The 18,203-nt window shown below is 41.9% G+C and overlaps 1 protein-coding gene across 5 annotated transcripts in view; it reads right to left on the reverse strand.

The window, feature by feature from the left end:
* The window catches only part of SYT14 (synaptotagmin 14), a 210,520-nt gene that overhangs the window by 133,628 nt on the left and 58,689 nt on the right, over positions 1-18,203 (reverse strand). The window contains exon 2 of one of the 5 annotated variants that reach the window (XM_014598007.3): positions 6,067-6,140. The exons of the other annotated variants lie outside the window; for them this stretch is intronic. Within the exon in view, the coding sequence (XP_014453493.3) occupies positions 6,067-6,088 (22 nt within the window). The 5' untranslated portion in view covers positions 6,089-6,140. The remainder of the gene's footprint in view (positions 1-6,066; positions 6,141-18,203) is intronic. 5 annotated transcript variants of the gene reach the window in all.

Below are 18,203 nucleotides of genomic sequence, written 5' to 3' on the forward strand. Positions count from 1 at the left end.
ACTACCACTGTAAAAGTTAGTACAATGCTCTGTCCTTGGTACTGAAGGTGCTGGCTGGATTAGCATCCCAGAGCGATACTGCACACTCATTACTCATGCGGTACCTCATTCAGACTGGAAGCAGAGAGGCAATTTCTTTTTCATAAGGATTTCCATAGGAGATCTGCCCCCCATGGCTTCCTAGAGCAGGGGTGTCAAAGATACAGCATGTAAAGCCCATCACCTTCCCCCAGTGCTGCCTCTAGGTCTGACCCACACACAACACTGCATGCAGCGCCCACTGTTCATGGGTCCCAGAATAGGTGTTGCAGGTGCTGAATCCAGTATGCAGAAGGTGGAGGAAGGTTCCACAGGTCTGATCCAGCCTGTGGACCAGCCCCATGCTATTCATCTAGACTGTGGGACACAAATGAGTTTGACACCCCTGTATTAAAGAAGCAATGCTCCTCTTCCTCTGGGGACTAAATATTAACACTCCTGCTACAGTCTGAATCTAGTACTTTTGAAGATGAACATGGGAGCTAACAGATCCAGAATTTACAGCGCATTTCTGACTATTCAGACCAGAACCAAGTTTCATGGAGCAGTCTAACAAAACAACATTAGATATAAAATATGTTTCTCCAACCTTCATAGTCCCATTAGAAAAGTACAAGCAACATGCTTAGTAAGAATGAAGTGGCAAAAAGAGACATCTGGTTTGCCCATCACTGACTTGAATTGACACATTGAATGATGACAGACACCTAAGCTATTTAGGAAGTGACATGTCCAAATTCCAGTATCATAACACACAAGTATGTAAGGATTCAGAAAAGATGCAGATACCAAGAAGCTGACTGGTGAAAAAGAAATGAGTGTCATTGTCCCTTAATGTCCTCAATATAGGAACACGAGGACACTCAGGGTATATGCATATGACAACAAATACTGCAGGCCAAAAGACTTCAAGTCTTGGTGCATGTGATGCCACGTACTCGAGAGTGAAGTATATAAAGACAAGTACTTAAATAAAGTTATGCATTCATAAACTGTTCCAAAATAAATGTAAGCTCTGAATACAAAGTTATAATTAATAGGTACCTCATATCCCACAACAAATATAACCTATTTGAGAAAATGCATCAGCTTGGTGGTTGAAAAAAGTATCAGCTTGATGGTTCAAACAGGGATCTCTGAATTTCAGCTGACCAAGCCACTGAAGCTTAAATTCTGCAGTATTATGCTTTCCAAGAGACCAGAATGAAGCAAGAGAGATTTAATGTTCTCCATGGTAAATGCAGAAGTTTTCCATGGTAAGTGCAGTATAGCTCCATTTGCTGGAGCAAGGAAGTATGGCAGAAACCAAATGAATGAAGGCTAGAATAATATGGTAGATTAATGTATTTCTGCTACTGGTCAGGGTGAATAAATACATGCACATACACATATAATTTCTAACACTAGAATACAGGCAGGAAGAAAAACTAGTTGTCATGGATTTTTATTACAAAAACTATTAAAAAGTAAAACTAAGTTGACATTAATCAAATTTAACAAAAACTTAGATCAAACTTAATTTTAATGGAATTTATTTACATTTTGTGAAATTCAATTTAGAGTTTAATTTGCTTCCTAATTTAATTTGGAACTCAGCTTGCTTATATTATACATTACAAAGGCTTTGATTCAGCAGATTAAGCACATGCTTAACTTCAAACATCTAAGTCTCAATAAATGAATTGAGAAATCCACAAGTTTACTGCTTTACTGAATTGGGACCAGAGACAATATATGCAAGAAAAAAAATGCAGCAGTGTCTCCTACCTACAGCCAACAGGCCCAAACTGGTTGGTAAAAGATATTGGACTCTGTCTCCCCATTAGCCACACACACCCCCCAATGCTGCAGGAAAAGTCATCAGCTAGCATCCAGGGGGTTATCACAGCCTCACACTGTAGCTGCTGCCTCTCATACCATCAAAGTGGCTGTTGCTGATTTGGGAATGAGAATCAGTGGCAATTGGTGACAGGGGTGAGGGGTAGTGGCTGCAGTAAGGGTACACCAGAAGGTCCCTCTACCTGGCAGCTGCTGTGTTAACTCTTAGGCTGCTGGCTGCACTGATACCCATCAGTGATATCTCTGGGGGAGGGTCCAAGGAGAGGGGGGCAGGTGTTAAGACTGAAAAGGGAGGGGGCTAAATCCAGCAGTGTACCAAGAGGGGAACTGGAGCAAAAGGAAATCTCCAAGCAAAGGAGTGAGGGGGTGGGGGGTTAAAAAGCAGAACATGACAGCATCCAGATTGGGTCACAAAAAGCAGCCCACTATTGTTAAAAGGCTGCCAATACCTGGAATGGAACATGACATACATTACATAACTACATCTGTTCTGACCATATTTGTCATTTTAAAATCTCTGAAGTTACTAGTTACTTGATCTGTATATTTTGCAACTTCTATTCATGAAAGCAAATTCCCATTAGCAAAATGTGTTCCTGCAAATGAGTTTTTAAAAAAATTGAGTAAAGAAAAGTACAGAGGTAGAAGCCAAAGTCTGCACATGGAATTTAACCTTCTGATATAGCTTTTCAGTCTCCTCAGAGGTATGACCAGGAAAAGGCTGTTTCCTCTAGAACAGTGGTCTCCAACCTTTTTAAGGTGAAGACCACTTTTTGAAGTAAAGGGGCAACCCAGGATCTACCGCCCCCCTCCCCTGCCCCCCACTCCAGCCAACCCCCCTCCCATCCTGCCCAGCAAGCCACTTCATGGGGGAGGCCCAACTGAGGCCCCCCACAGTAAGGGAGGGAATGGGGCAGAGGCAGGGATGAGTGGGGCCCTGGGCCAGCTGGGTGGTGGGAGGGTTGGAGCCCAGACAGGTCACCAAGGTACACCGGGGGGGGGGGGGGAGGGGGGTCCCGCAATGGCATATACCCCAGCAGAGGCCCGCCCGATCTGTATGTGGGTGGCTGTGGGTTGGGAGTGTGGGGCATCTGCAGGGCTGGGGCGGGATAAAACTGTGGATCTAGACTGTGGGGTGGGCACCGGAAGGGCCAGGGTACAAGGGCTGCAGGTTCAGAGTGAGAGGCACCAGCAGCACTGGTAGGGAGGGGCAGGGACTTGTAAGTGAGGGACAGAGGCAGGGCACAGGCACATTACTGCCCCCCATCACTGCCCCCACCCCATCTACCGCACCCCTTCCTCACCTCCCCTGCCTCGTCCCTTGCCCTCCCAGCAGCATGACACATGTGGTGCCGAGCCAATTGGCCCATCCAGGGCCGTGTGGGGCAGGGCTCCCACCGCTAGGCTCAGCCTTGTTCCCTGCCTGCCCAGGGCAGGACAAATCAGCCCATCCAGGGCTATGTGGGGAGGCCCCAGCACCAGGAGCCCCCTCCACCCGGCCCCAGACAAGCCAACTGCCTCAGCCCCTCTGCCTCACATACATATTAACGTGCAGGCTTCTGCTGCAGGCTCAGGCTGCATTGGGCTCTTTCCTGCAGGTGTGGGGTGGAGGGGCTGGGCCCAGCTATGCTCAGGCAGTTGGCAGTGCTGGGAAGGGGGCTGCAGCCACCTGCCCTCCCCCCCACCTCTCCCAACACCACCGCCCACCCCAAACACAATGTGGTCCAGCCTCTGCCAGGAAGAGCCCAGCACAGCCCCAGCCCAGTGGCAGCCCACCCTGCCCCGCATGCAGATCTGGGGGCACACACCCCATGCCCCCCACAGGGTGTGCTCCCCCGGGGCCCTAGGGGGGGTAGGAGGACTGGGCACAATTACCTGACCCTTTGCTTCTGCCTCACTCCCTCCCTCACTGTGGGGGGCCTGATTTGGCCCTTGCCCTTTCCCTCCCTACCTGCTGGATTGTGGGGGTGGGGCTCAGCCCCCCGCAGACTCAGATCGATGCTTTGAGTCTCCGGGATCGACCACTGCTCTAGAATAAGGAAGTGCCTTTTTCTCTTTGCTTCCTCAGCACTATGTTAAAAAAAAATCATCCTTAAAAAAAAAATCTCTCTCTCCAAGAAGGATCTCAAGACAGAAATCTCTGAAAAGTAAAGTAGCAAGGCACTAAGGATGTGGCTTGAAGTCGGACTTGATCACGTAGCCAAAACTGATTATTTCTAAAGTTCAGTCTATTGTAATTTATCTGTCAGATTGCAAAGAAATTAACAAAATTTTCCCTTATTGGATGGAAAAAGATACAAGCGACTGGAGTGAAGACACTGAGTGGTACCTCACAAAACTTTCATTTAAGAATGATGGAAGACGTGCTTTATAAGCTTTAGTGAAACGTACCAGTACACCAAGCACTTAAACAAATGAGACAACGTGCATCCATACTCTAGTCCAGCAGCAAGCGACCATTTGGCGCCACAGACCATAACAACTTGGCTCAGCTCCATGGCAGGCCAATGTTCTGACCTGGCTGCGGCTTCTCTGGGCCTCCAGGCTGTGGTGTGGATAAGCTCCTCACTATGCAACTCCAGTGTGGAAGCTCACAAAGCCTTCCCATCACCACTGCCCTCCAGTTCCACAGGCCAGATCTTGCCAATCCCTGCTCTAGTAAAATGAAGAGGCAAAAGGAAAATTACTTAAAACCAGATGTCTTGGTAGCAAGTGAGCTGTGACCTCAGAAGTGAACCTGAGACAGACCAAGAACTAGCATACTGCAGAAAAGAAGGACCTAGAGATCACAGTGGACAATAAGCTGAACATAAGTCAAGAGCATACTCCTGTTGCAGGAAAAGGCCAATAGCATATTGGGCTGTATTAACAGGACTGTCACTTGAAAAATCAAGGGAAGTGATTCTCCCACTATATTTGGCATTGGTGAGGCCTCAACAGGAGTACCACATCTAGTTTTAGGCCCCATACTTCAAGAAAGATGTGGATGGATTGGAAAGAGTCCAGGAGAGCAACAAAAATGACTAGACATGGGGAAACATGACTTACGAGGACAGGCTTAAAGACCTACAGTTGTTTAGCCAGAAGAGAAGACTGAGAGGGATTTGATAACAGTCTTCAAACACCTGAAGGGTGGTTTAACAGAAGATGAAAATAAACTATTCTCTCTGGCCACAGGGGACAGAACAAGGAGCTACGGTCCATGGATATTAGGATATGTAAGTTGGATGGGGAGGGGAGGGGGGGGGGAAAAAGAGTTGGGACTGGACTTCCTGACTACAAGGGTGGAACAGTCTACGCAGATAGGTTGCAGGTTCTCCATTCTTGGACATTTTTAAGATCAAGTTAGACAAGCACTCAACTAGGCTGGTTTAGTCAGGGGCAAACCTGCCTTGACCAGGGGGCTGGACTACACAGCCTCCTAAGGTCCCTTCCAGACCTAATGTTCTATAATACTCAAAAGCATAAACACAACCATACGTGAGAGAGAAGTGAATAAGAACTATTGGCACAAGCACATTCTAGGGAAAAATAGGCAGGAAGTCAGACTCTGGCCACAGCAAAGTTTCTATACCTGAAACTTGCTATAGAGAAGATGGAACTGCAGTGATTCTAAGAGACCAAAAGTGACTCGAACATATACTGCTTTCCAGAAGTCTCCAATCTCAACAGCATTACCAAGCATTTATCTCTTAAGTAACGTGTAAGGGTCATTTCTAAGTATTTTTCAAAGTAGTTTTTGTTTCAAGTGCAACTTTCACCAATCCAAAGACTTCTGGATATAGTTTTTCCACAGAGGTAATTTAAATAGTCAACACAAAAAAAAAGTTTTAGGATCTAAAAGGTGTCACTTCATTTTTTAAGACTTTGAGACACTACGTTTCTACAGTCAGTCTTAGCTGTACATTTATTTCTCAAGAAACAATTATGAGGTTACAGATACTATATTGACTGATTGCAAAAATAATATACATTATCATCTTCCAGTCATCTTAATGAACAGATTATTACTGTTTTATTACAGTATTATAAAAATTATTTTAATAAATGTTTTGTTTTTAGCTCAAACATTTCTGTCCACATTTCAGCAGTAACCGAAAAGCTGGTGACCTTCAGACGTTCAATACCTGATCTACACAATTAATATCAATGGATATTTACATTTTATTTCACTTGAGGTCATGTTACCTAAAGTAAAGAAGTTCGTCATGTTCTGTAGTGTCCTCTTGTGCTCTAACTATAAGCACCAGAAGTTCTAGCAACTAGATGAGAGGGAGGGAAAAGAGGAAGAATTATTTTTAAGTCTCTTTGGCTGTATCACAAAATTTAAAATGTTCTTTCAACTTTATATGAAGTCTCTAGGAATGAACAGCAACATTTTAAATTTTTTTTCATCTGAGCAAAAAATAAATGAGGGTGCATATTGGTAACTTAAAAACCACACACAAGTATCAGAAGCAAAAATTGCCAGGAACATTTAAAAGGAGTCTACTCACTTAAAAAACAGTACTAAAAAAACCCGCTCCCTTGTTTGTTGTTGTTTTCATGTTATTGTTAAAAGTGGCATTTCAGATTAGGTTGTTAGCTGAAAGTTGAAAAAGATAGTTTAAAAAGTTATGATGACAATATAGTATCTGCTTTCAATGCATTTTTCATGGAGTAACCATTTGTTACATATATTTAAGCTTCCCCCCAACATTTAAAAACCATGTTATAGTAAATACTTACCATGTGATTCTCTACCATCAGTGCAAGTAGTACATGAAACACACTTATTTCAAATCTTAATTAAAATACCAGCTTATATAAAAAAAATCCAACAGCAAATTGGCCCAGAAGCCTAACTGCAGAGCATAGCACAGCCACATAAGTGTCCAAGATTTTCACAAACTTGATCTTGAGTTCCCTAAGCTGGCAACATTCTGAGGACTGAGAAAAAAGAAGCATCTTACATACTTTTCAAACAGCCACCTGTCTATCCCAAAAACCTTAATGCTGGGATTTAGAGGGAGTTAGCAACAAAGTCCCCCTAGAACCAAAGCACAGGTATTTAATAGGAAGAAAAAAGACCCTCACAAATTGTCACCTTTGTCTCTCATCTTAGGCCCCCTCTAAACATTACAGGTATCACACAATTAACTGGTTAACTGCGCAATTACCTTGAGGCCAGCCACATGTGCAAAGTAGCTATCATGCCATAAAAAGCTCCAACCAGCTATAAAGTAGGGATGTAAATATTATTTTTGAAACATTTGAAAAAAAATATTCATTTAACCTCCTCTAATTATATTGGTTAAACAATTAACCAATAACACAGCAGCTTGGACACAGCTTTTGTTGGGAGCCCCTCTGGGCTCTTGGGGCCCTCTGACTGGGTGGAGTGGGGCAGGAGGCAAGCCCAGCCAGACAACACAGCTCAGGTGAAGCCCCGCGCTGGGAGGGAGGGAGCACATGCAAATGAACAGCCAATTGCTTAACTGATGAGTCACTAGGCTGCTTGCTGTTTTCATCTTAAGCCAGTGGTTCCCAACCTGTGGTACGTATTAACAGATTTATTATAATTACTTTATATGACAAAAAATTGCTGGAGGTACTTAAAATTGTATCATTTTAAATTGGTGGTGCACAATCTGCCAGAGTTTGGGAACTGCTGTTCAGGCTATGGGTATTACAAGAAAATATTTCTTGTAATATATTGCAAGAAAATATTACAAGAAATAATGGGGGTTATGGGGTTTACAAGAAATAATGGCCACAAGCTAGCAGAGAGCAGATTTAGACTGGACATTAGGAAGAACTTCTTCACAGTTAGAGTGGCCAAGGTCTGGAACGGGCTCCCAAGGGAGGTGGTGCTCTCCCCTAACCTGCGGATCTTCAAGAGGAGGTTAGATAGGCATCTAGCTGGGGTCATCTAAACCCAGCCCTCTTTCCTGCCTATGCAGGGGGTCGGACTCGATGATCTATTGAGGTCCCTTCCGACCCTAACATCTATGAATCTATTAGTCTCCCTTGATCCCTCCCCCACCCTCCCCTTCTCCTCTCTCCCTCCGTCTGCCCTGCTACCTTCTGATTCCTGCTGGGACACTGCAGTGCTTCTTTTCCCAACCCTTCCCTCCCAGACGGTGTTCGCCCCAGAGCTAAAGGATAATCAGTAAGCTAATCGGTTATCACTGCACTTATCGGTTTAACTATAAAATTAAACCTCAAAAACGTGCATTAACTTTATAGCTGGTTGCTATTGAGCTTTAATTTGCATGTGTAGCAGGGTCTCCCCTGCAGCTGAGAGCCCCATCAGCTGACAGGGCATGCCGAGCCAGAGCTGAGAGGCCCACGCCAAGGGGACTCTCAGTCCCAGCAGCATGGGGACCCAGTCCCACAGCTGTGGATGCTGGGACCCAGTTTGGTCCTGGAAGCCAAGGGACATGGCTGTCTTGAAGATGCATGAAACCTCCAAGGGATTGTAGCTGCCATGATCTCAGCCCTGGGGGTGGATAGGGCACCCCCACAGCTGGGAGCTCCTCACCCGAGTGGGTTCCCAGGTGCAAGAGCTTGCTAGTGCAGAGAGAGCCCAGGATCAGTCTTCTCCTGCACTGGCAGTAAGGCACAACGGGATCTAATTGGAATCCCACAATCATGCTTCTTGCCACACACATGGTATTACAGCAGGAGGCATGATCATGTAGATCATGCATTAGATTCCATCATACCTTTACCTGTGTGTATAGAGGGGGCCTTAGGAATGGTACTGGAATTTCTGATGTACAGCACACCCAAGTATACAATATGCACTTCATTTTTCAAACACAGCTTAAAGAAAACAAAAGCTTCCTTGTAGAAACTGAACAGCAGCAGCTAAGAATCCAAGTCTGCTCCCAACCCTGCCACTATTGCTACGAGCCAGAGCTGTAGATCTATGCCACACACTGGCCAGATCTCACAAGCTGGGTGACTACCCATAGATCCAGAAATTTGGCAGCAGAGGAATAATGACAGCATTAATTGCCACAGCTCCCAGAGCTGCAGCAATCAACATTGCCACCATTCCCCCACCACCAAATTTCTGGACCCATAGGGAGCCATTTCTATCATATAATGCACACTCCAATTTTCACCAGCTATTATTAAGGGGTGGAAAAGGTGCATATTATGTGAGAAAACATGGTAACTGATTTTGCGAAGAAGCAGTAATAGCAACCTTTACACTGTAGCTTAAGCCAGAGCAACCCCCCTGTATTTCTGGACCAATTTTCTCCTCTTTGCACTGCCAGGGAAACAAATATTAATAAGTAACTATAATTAATTTCATGAGAAGTAGTCTTGGAAGTGAATGTAACCCAAGTTACATATTTAAAAGTCAAATACCTGCTTACTGTTTTTTTAATTTCAATTCCAGAATAAGACAGTGTATAGCTACACTAATACATAATAGCTCAACAATTTAATTATAGGTCCATGCATGATTTAAGTAGTAGGATAATTATATTCCTAAAAAAAACAACATTTATTTACATGTACCTTTCTTTTCTATTAACTAGAAAGTGACTTGTTCCATCATGTGCAGTCACTTAAGCTTTCATACCATTGTGATAATGTGCAAAATTTTACACCACAGGATATGGGCAGATGAACAAATCATACCAAGTTAAAGGAGGCAGAAAGATGTAAATCACAGAGCGCTTGATGGATAGAAACTGTTTCATACATCTACTGCTATTCCAAAGAAAAAGGAAATTAATCTGTGTCTGACGTTATTCAAGAGTAGACTGTCCAGGTTTAACTACAGCTTACTACAGGGTAGGAGCACACATTCAGTATTTACTATGAAACAGTTGGTTCATGGTAAATGAACAGTAGATGACCCTTCTACCCCCCTCCCCCTTTTAGCTATACCTTGCTATAATTAGTTCATCTGTCCTTACCAAAATACAGTCTCTCTCTTCATATGTTCAGAGAAAGTTGAAAATAAAAATAAAATGTAAAATAAATAAATAAATAAAAATCAATGCACATGGGTCAGTAAGATTTAGCAAAAAAGCTACAAATCTTAATCTATATTAGGTTGCAGTAGCTTTCTCTCAAGCAACCACATATCTGCACTGTCTGAAAAAACCCAAGACTGAATGAAATACCATCCAAGGGGAGAGAGACAAAGTCTGTGTTTTGTGTTGCTTGAAATTCCGTTGATCCCACTTAATGAAAACTAATATTGCAAGCTAGTACATAGAAATGTTTGTACTGTTTGTTTGAAATAAACCCACAAACCAAAAAGAATATTTTTTCTTTGCATTAGAAATGATTGAAGATACTACTATTCAGTCTGATGGCAACCAATGAACATTTCCTTTTGCTGTGCTCACAATCCCAAAATTGCAACAATGGGAATCTAAATGTGAATCTGACTTTTTTGTATTTCTCAGATTAAACACTTAAAAAATACTGAACAGTAAACTAAGGTTTCAAATTTCTTCCAGATTTAATAATGGAATGTCTTTTTAATGTAGGTTATTAGAAAGCATTGTTCTACCACTTAACACACTTAGCAAGAAAAAGACACTTAATCTTAAAAATCATATAGTAAGGTAGATGCCTTTATACATCTTTGTAAGATTTATGCTATTTCTGAATGTCAGTACTTTTGAGTCAGTTGGTGGTCTGGCCATACACATTCTCTGCAGAAGTCCAAAGTGGGTTCAGACCTCCCCCTTAATCCCTCCTTTACCCCTCAGATGACTGCTTTTCACTTCAGAGTTGTTATCCCATTCCACAAACAGATGGGCAGGTTGAGGACAGTGAGAGAAAAAGCTCAGGACAACAGCAGTGTGCCAGGCCAAAATGATCCAGGATGCAAGGGGAATTATGCTCTGGCAAGAGGATGCAGCAGATTACTCTGTTTTAGGATCACAGGAAAGTCAGTTTGAAAGGGAGTTTACAAGGTCATCTAGTCCAGTCCCCTGCTTAAGGTAGGATCATCCCTGACTAAGCCATGTCAGTCATGTGCCCATCTAACCTACTCTCGCAGACCTCTAGGTAGCCTGTTCCAGTGCCTGACCATCTTCATAGTCAAAAAGTTCCTCCTAATCTGCAACCTAAATTCCCTATTGCATCTGGAGGCCACTGCTTAGTCCTGTCCTCTATAGCCACAGAGAAAAGCCCTTCTCCAAATAGCTGAAAGATGATTACAGAGAGGATGAAGACTGTTCTCAAATCCTGCCTCAGTCTTTTCTTTTCCAGACTTAATTGCCCTAGCTCCATCAGCCTTTCCGCATAAGTCTTGCCTCCTAGGCCCCTAAAGATTTTTGTTGCTCTACACTGAAGACTTTCAAAACCATCCACATCCTTCTTGAAATGCATGGCCCAAAACTGGACACAGTACTCCAAATGAGGCCTCACCAGCACTGACTAGAACAGAAAAATCACTCCCCTTCATTTGCAAGTGACACTCCTGTTGATACAACCCAGTATGTGCTTTGGGCTTTTTCAACAAGAGCACACTGTTGGCTTATATTCAGCTTATGGTCTACTATAACTCCCAGGTCCTTCTTTGCAATACTGCAGCATAGCTAATCATCCCCCAGTCTGTTTCTGAGCATGCAATTTTTCCATTCCAAATATTGTCTTTGTTGAATCTCATCTGACTGACTGTGGGACATTTCTTCAGTGTATCCAGGTCATTCTAGATCCTAGCTGTATGCTCCATCTGCAGTACCAACCAACTTCGTGTCATACATAAATTTGTGATGCACATACTCAATCCCAACATTCAAAGAATTAAATGATGATACTAAACAATACTAGACCCAAGGCAGATCTCTGGGATCCCCACTTGATACCTCTTGCCAACTAGACATTGAGCCATTGATGATTACTCATGGAATACAACCACCTACAAGGTGGATAGTTATGTATCCACCTTGCAGTACTTTCATCTAGTCTGTATTTCCTCAGCTTGTGAATGAGAATGTCATGAGAGACAGTTCAGCAAGGCTTTTATTACATCTACTGTTCTCCCCCACCCCATCGTCAGAGCCTGTCACCTTATCATAGAAGGAAATCAGCCTTGTGTCAAAATTCCCTCCCAGGGCCTCAGTTAGTAATTTATAAATCACAAAAGATAATAAAGATTCCATTAAACCATAACAAAAATACAGTTTAAATTAACTTAAAAAAAATTAACCATCAAAATTGCAAAATTAGCTTTGATTTTGAAGCACAAACATAACAGTTTGCATCACACAAAAACGACGGGGGCTGCGGTGGTGCGAGCACCCAGAAGTCACAAATTCGAAGCCACAGCAGAGGCACTCATGGCATGGCCTGTCAGATTCCAACAAAATCTGCAAATTCTGCTAAATACCTTGTCGCAAAGGCACAAAAAGGAAAAGAAAGGAAGGACAAATTAACCAAAAACCACACACACTTCAGAAAGAAGCATATTTCTTCAACACAACTTTTCTGTAATATTCAAATAAAAGTTTTGATTACGTCAAAAAATCCCTCTACCTAGATAAGGCAAAAAGAAATTATGCAGGTGTTTTAAATGTGTAGTGATCAAAAAATAAATCTGCTGACAAGGGTAGGATATGATAAACCCTGAAAATTTGATAAATAAGAGAATAAATACTTGCATCTAAAGTACACACACTACAAGTTTTGCTGTACAATTTCAGCATTTAATATGCAACCTTTTGAAGAATGGGACATAAGTTTAACAAGTACTATGCTGTTAATATAATAGATTTTGGTCTAGGTTTCTCTACAATCTTCTACCAAATTGACAGTGTCGGACAGGCCAATATACTTATTTAATCCAAGCTTTGTGATAATTCTGTATCTTTCACTTATAAACAATACAAAAGAAAATCTTATGCAGGCATTCTCTTGTTGAAAGGGACTGAAGGATAGTTGTTTAAATTTATTAAAAATTACTGTTCTAACAAGTTGCTAAATAGAATGTCAGTCAATTGCAGAATGGATTAATGTAACCTAAAAAATGATCCTATTGTATCAAAGGACATGTAGGTTCCATTTTAAGGCAAATAAAACAAAAGGAAAGAAAATGTCTTTTTCCATAGCATCTGAGTCAGATTTCTGAACAGTCAATACAGACCTGCTGATTCTCTTCAATTTTTGTTGAATTATGTCCAAACATGCAGAGCCTTACTTATCAGTGCTAAATGAATTACATGTCACTTAATGGGTAATATACGTATCTAAAAATCAGGAATTTTAGTGTAGAAAATAGTTGGAGTTTCTCCTGGTAATGCATGCTTATTCCCATTCTCTCTCTCAAGTAAAACCATTTTCTCTCTTATCAGCATCCTTCCAGCTCTCACTCAGCACTACTCTATCCCTAGCCTGCTGTTTAGCTTTGCCAGGTTGGGACTGCTGCTACTCGGTTCTTCAGTCTCACATGACTGGGCTCCAGGAAGCTACTGGATTTTCCTTCCTCAGCTTCTCCCCAAAAATCAGCTTCCTCACTTGGGAGGTGGCAAAGAAAACACTGAGGTCCTAACCTAAAATTAATGATAAAAGTGTGTAGTGGTACACAAATATTCTGAAGGTTTATCGCAGTTCTTTGATGCAAATACATTGGGAACCATTGCTACATGTGATGTATTTCAAGCTAATACACAATTCCCAGCTTGCCATAGGATACAGCACACCACAAAAAACAAAACAAAAAGGGAAAACCAAAAATTGTTTAGATAAACTGAAAATGTACGCATTCTTGATACAGGATTGACCTAAATATTTGTTGCAATTGTTCACCTTCTTTGAGTGTGTTATTGCTCACTGTAAGATGATCCACTTAAGAAAACTATTATGTTCCATCTCTGAATAGTTTTATGGTGTACAAATGAAGTCACACATGGTGTATTTATTTGGCAAAGAAATTGGCTGACATGGCCAGTCATCAGCTAATCTTGAACAAACCATCAGCCAGCTCCTGAGTGACAGAAGTCTTACTCTGAGGAGCAAGTTCTGCTGGCCAGGGGAGTTAAGTGCATTTTCCCTGACAGACCTTAATTTTGTAGGGTGTAGCAAAATCTGTTTAATCTACCACAAAGACTAAGGATTAAATGGACTGGGGATTGATTCTGTGGAATTCTAAATTACAATGCAACTAGCCCTAATTAGGTGCTAACAGGGAAGCAGACACTAAGCATAGTGCCCCTAGATAAAATAGCAAGCCAATTGAATTCATTTTAAACAATGCCATTAATAGTGAAATCAATACGATCTGGCAAATAGCTTGTACCATTTACACAGTTTAAACAGCTGCCCATGTTATCCACAGGCATATTAGGTTGCTCACAGTACATTTTAATGGGGTGCAGTGTAACAGCCTAATCTTGAAGTAAAATAAGCATAAATAAATTATGCCTCCAAAGAGAAAGCCTGTAACTTCTTAATCAGACCTAGATGGTAAACAAAGCTGGTGAGGTTATTGCTCAATATGTTAAACTGCAGCTCTAAATTATGAAACTTATGGCTGATGCACTCCCTTGATCTAGAGTCCTAGTATTACCCCTGCTGTTTTCCTATGGACACAGTCATAAACAAAAATAAATGCTTTATAAGGTGTTTAAGGAAAAACACTACTTAAAGACATTTCAGTTTAAAGTATAGCATAGCTGAGACAAAAAAAAAAAAAGCCTTCATAACTTTTATTAAGAAAAAATTTGCTATATCAAGATTCTGAAAGCTTGCTAAAATGTTTTTAAATATTCAGTTAAATGTCTAAGACTTAATTTCATTCAAATAAGTTTATCAACTACACATCATTAAAAACCTACTGAATTTGACTTACTAACGATAAAACATTTTCACAAAAAAGTGCAGATTTTAAAGTGATTGCATTCCTTTACAACCCTGACCCAGTTCCCATTGGAAAGTAAAAGAAAACAATCTCTTGAATTCAGCAGGAAGAATTCAAACCCGTAAAAAAAATAAAGACAGAATTTTTATTGTATATTTCCATTTATTTTTAGCATAGTTGTTTACTTCTGAAGTGTGGATGAAAAGAAGGATATATAACCAAAAGAAAAATTAGGTGGAAAAATGTCTAAATTCAATATAATGATCTAACGTATCTATAGATATTTGCATCTTAACTGAAATATAAAAATCAGACCCCTGCTCTAAGTTTCAGGCTCAGCCTAGGTATCCCCTACAGCAATGACATCAAACAGCCTGCAGAGTGGATCCAGCCCACTGGGCTACCAGAAATTGGGGGGAGAGGGATGGGGGAAGGCATGACCTACACCAGAGTTTGAGGCCCTTTGGCCCCGCTGGCTATGGCCACTGGCAACAAGCTGAGCTGGCCACTGCCATCTCCAGACTCATTGCTACTGCCAGGCTCCTGTTACCGTCAGCTGTCCCTGCTGTTGGACCCCACACTACCTCAGACCCACTGCTGACACTGCCACAGCAGTCATTCCCATGAACCAGGCTGAATCCAGCCAAGGAAGAACCCCACAATCCAGATGTGGCTCAGGGCCCTGAGTGAGAGTTTGACCATTCTGCTCTACAGGATTGTGGGGCAATGGATTTTTTTTATGCATACAATACTTTTATGAATTTGTAGTCATGTACATTTGACATTCTTGTTTTGCCCTCTGCAAACTAATCCATCCCAAACCTCTAAGCAGCTTTCAAACACAGTACAACCTAATACATACACAAATAAATACATAGATAAGTAATCCTCATCACCCGAAAAAGTCACAAATGGAAAATTTTCCTTTGAAACCAAACACTTCTGGACCCATGACATGTTTAAGGTACAACTCAAAACCAGAAAAGAGCAGAAACAGATATCTGTTACTGGAATAAGAATCCCAGCTAACAGGAGAGTCTGAGAAAGATTCATGCTTGGTAAAAGAGGAGGAAGATTCATGCTTAGCTGCCTGTGGGGGGTTTTAAGTACATGTCTCCTTTAACTGAGTTTTGTAATCTGGGTTTGGCTGTCATTTTGCCATATTAGGAGCACCAAACTCTTCATAGCTGCTGAACATTAACCACTCCTAATTAGGTGATGAGGCTATGCTACACAGCAGAACTTGACCAGCTAAGTTTAGGACAGACATTATCCATAAACAGGTTTAAGTGATCAGAAACTGGTTTCAACGTGTAACAAAGCAGATGTTCAGTGCACATAAACCAGTATCAAAATGGCTGAAACCGGTTTGAGACAAACTTGTAATATCAGACTTAACTGATTTGGGTCACACCAGTTTATGCAATGTCTGTCCCAGACCCCTTACTGGTTTAAGTTAAACTAGAGTCCCCCAGCATCCCAGATGCTTTGCAACCCTGGACCAGGCTCTGCTCCATCCCAGCAGGGCTGCCCCCCTCCCTGCCAACTCCCTGACTGGAGCTTCGGCAGAAACTGCAGGTACAGAAGCATCTGTCTGGCTTCCTCCTGCTCCCTCCCCCTTCCACCACTCCCTGCTCAAGCAGGGATTCCCCCCTCCTCTGCCTTACACAGACACCTCTCAGCATTACCTAGCAGACCACACGCTGGCTATGGTCCATGCTGTGGGAGATGGGACAAAAACAGACAGGCTTTGGCTTAGGGCCTTTTGTGTTGGTTTAGGACTTTTTGTGCTGGCAACAGTGTTGGCTTAGGGATTTTTGGAGCTCAGCAGCAGGTAGCTGGTAATGTCCCTCCATTGCTTCCTTGGAAAAAGTTGTTTAAGAAGAGCTTGAACTAATGAGAGAGCCTTTTGTTTTGTTTGATGGGCTGATGAATGTTAACAACTCCGTGTGTAACTCCCCGCTGCGTAACTAAATGCTCCGTTATCAACAACGAAGGGAAGGAACCCCACCCTTATAAAAGTATCCTGCCGGAGCCTGGCCATGCACCACCTCAGCTCAACATTGTGCTTCTAGCCTGAGCCACTGCAGGCATGTGTTTGCATTTCCTCAGTCCATAAGGGATGTCTATGCAGTTACAAACCAGTTTTGCCTAGCCAGGTTAAACTAACCTGCAAAGATTAAATCAATTCAGTCACAGGCTTTGTTAATGTCTGTCCCTACACCTGGAGTTCAGAAGGCAGCCAACAGGGCTGTCTAAATGGGAGTGTGCAAGGAATGCTTCCCTGTTGCTTAATGCAAGTTAGCTGAATTATCAGCAAAGAAAGGAAAGAATGGTGAACTTGTTTTTATCCATGAGGGTACTAGAAAAAACAAGACTACAATAGCCTAGGATATCTTAGACAGGGATGATCCTAACTGGAGCAGGGGACTGGACTAGACAATCTCCAAATATCCCCTCCAGTCATATGATTCTACACTATTTAGAAGAATTTAGAATTTGTTTCTAGCTCTGGTAGTATATATGTAGCAAAAACTAACTCATGTTGAGAATTTCATAATGAAAGATCTCTTCCTGGTAAATATTATCAGCACATTTTTTAAAATGTCTTAATTTCTAAGTTTTAGTCTCTCTCTCAGAAATAGTTGTCTTTATGGTCATAAAGACAGCTTTATGGCCCATACACCACTGTTTTGTTTCAGGGTTTTTTTTCTACTAATGTACATGCTCATGGACTTGAAAATTTTAAATCAATTTAATGTATTAAAATACATTTTCAGATATGGAAATAAAATACAAATAAGCATTTTAAATATTGAAGGTAAACAAGTAGAAAAAGAAATGAAAAAAACTATTGGAGGCAAGTCAGAAAGCACACTATAGGAAGAGAAAGTTATCAGTTTAGGGGAAGTAGAGAAAAAAGAGGAAATACAAGACATTCAAAAAAGAGTAATGCAAAAGAAAAAAGCAATGAGGAGACCCCAAAGTATAAAAAAGTTAGTTATCAAAAGCAAAACAAAAATTGGGTTACATTTAAAATAGAAATGAACAAACAAGACAAACAGCTGGCTGGGCTGATTGTATTTAGCTGCAACACTGGCAAAATGAGATGGAGGCAGCACAGCTGTTCTTCATCCTAGCTAGAAGTCTTAGCCCTTAAGCTATTGGGTATTGTGCAAACTTGTCAAAAACCTGTATTTTAATCTATTTCTAAATTAATTTAGTGTTTATGAAAAGTGCTGGAAGCTAGGCCTGTGCGAATAGGGAAGTATTCAATTTGGATTTGGCTGATTCGGAGGTTCAGATCACTGTCCTGAATCAATTCAGCCAAATTAGCTTTGGAAGATTCGGTGCCAATTCAGAAACATTTGGTGATTCGGATCGGCCAGGCTCCTCCCGCTGTGCCTCTCTCCCCCCAGGCGGGGGGAGCCATGGGAAAAGCCCATGGCTGCCCTGCCCCAGCCTAGTCCCAGTACTATAAAAAAGCCCCGTACTCACTGGCTAC

The sequence above is a fragment of the Alligator mississippiensis genome, chromosome 1, assembly GCF_030867095.1.
Source record: "Alligator mississippiensis isolate rAllMis1 chromosome 1, rAllMis1, whole genome shotgun sequence".
Lineage (NCBI taxonomy): Eukaryota > Metazoa > Chordata > Crocodylia > Alligatoridae > Alligator > Alligator mississippiensis.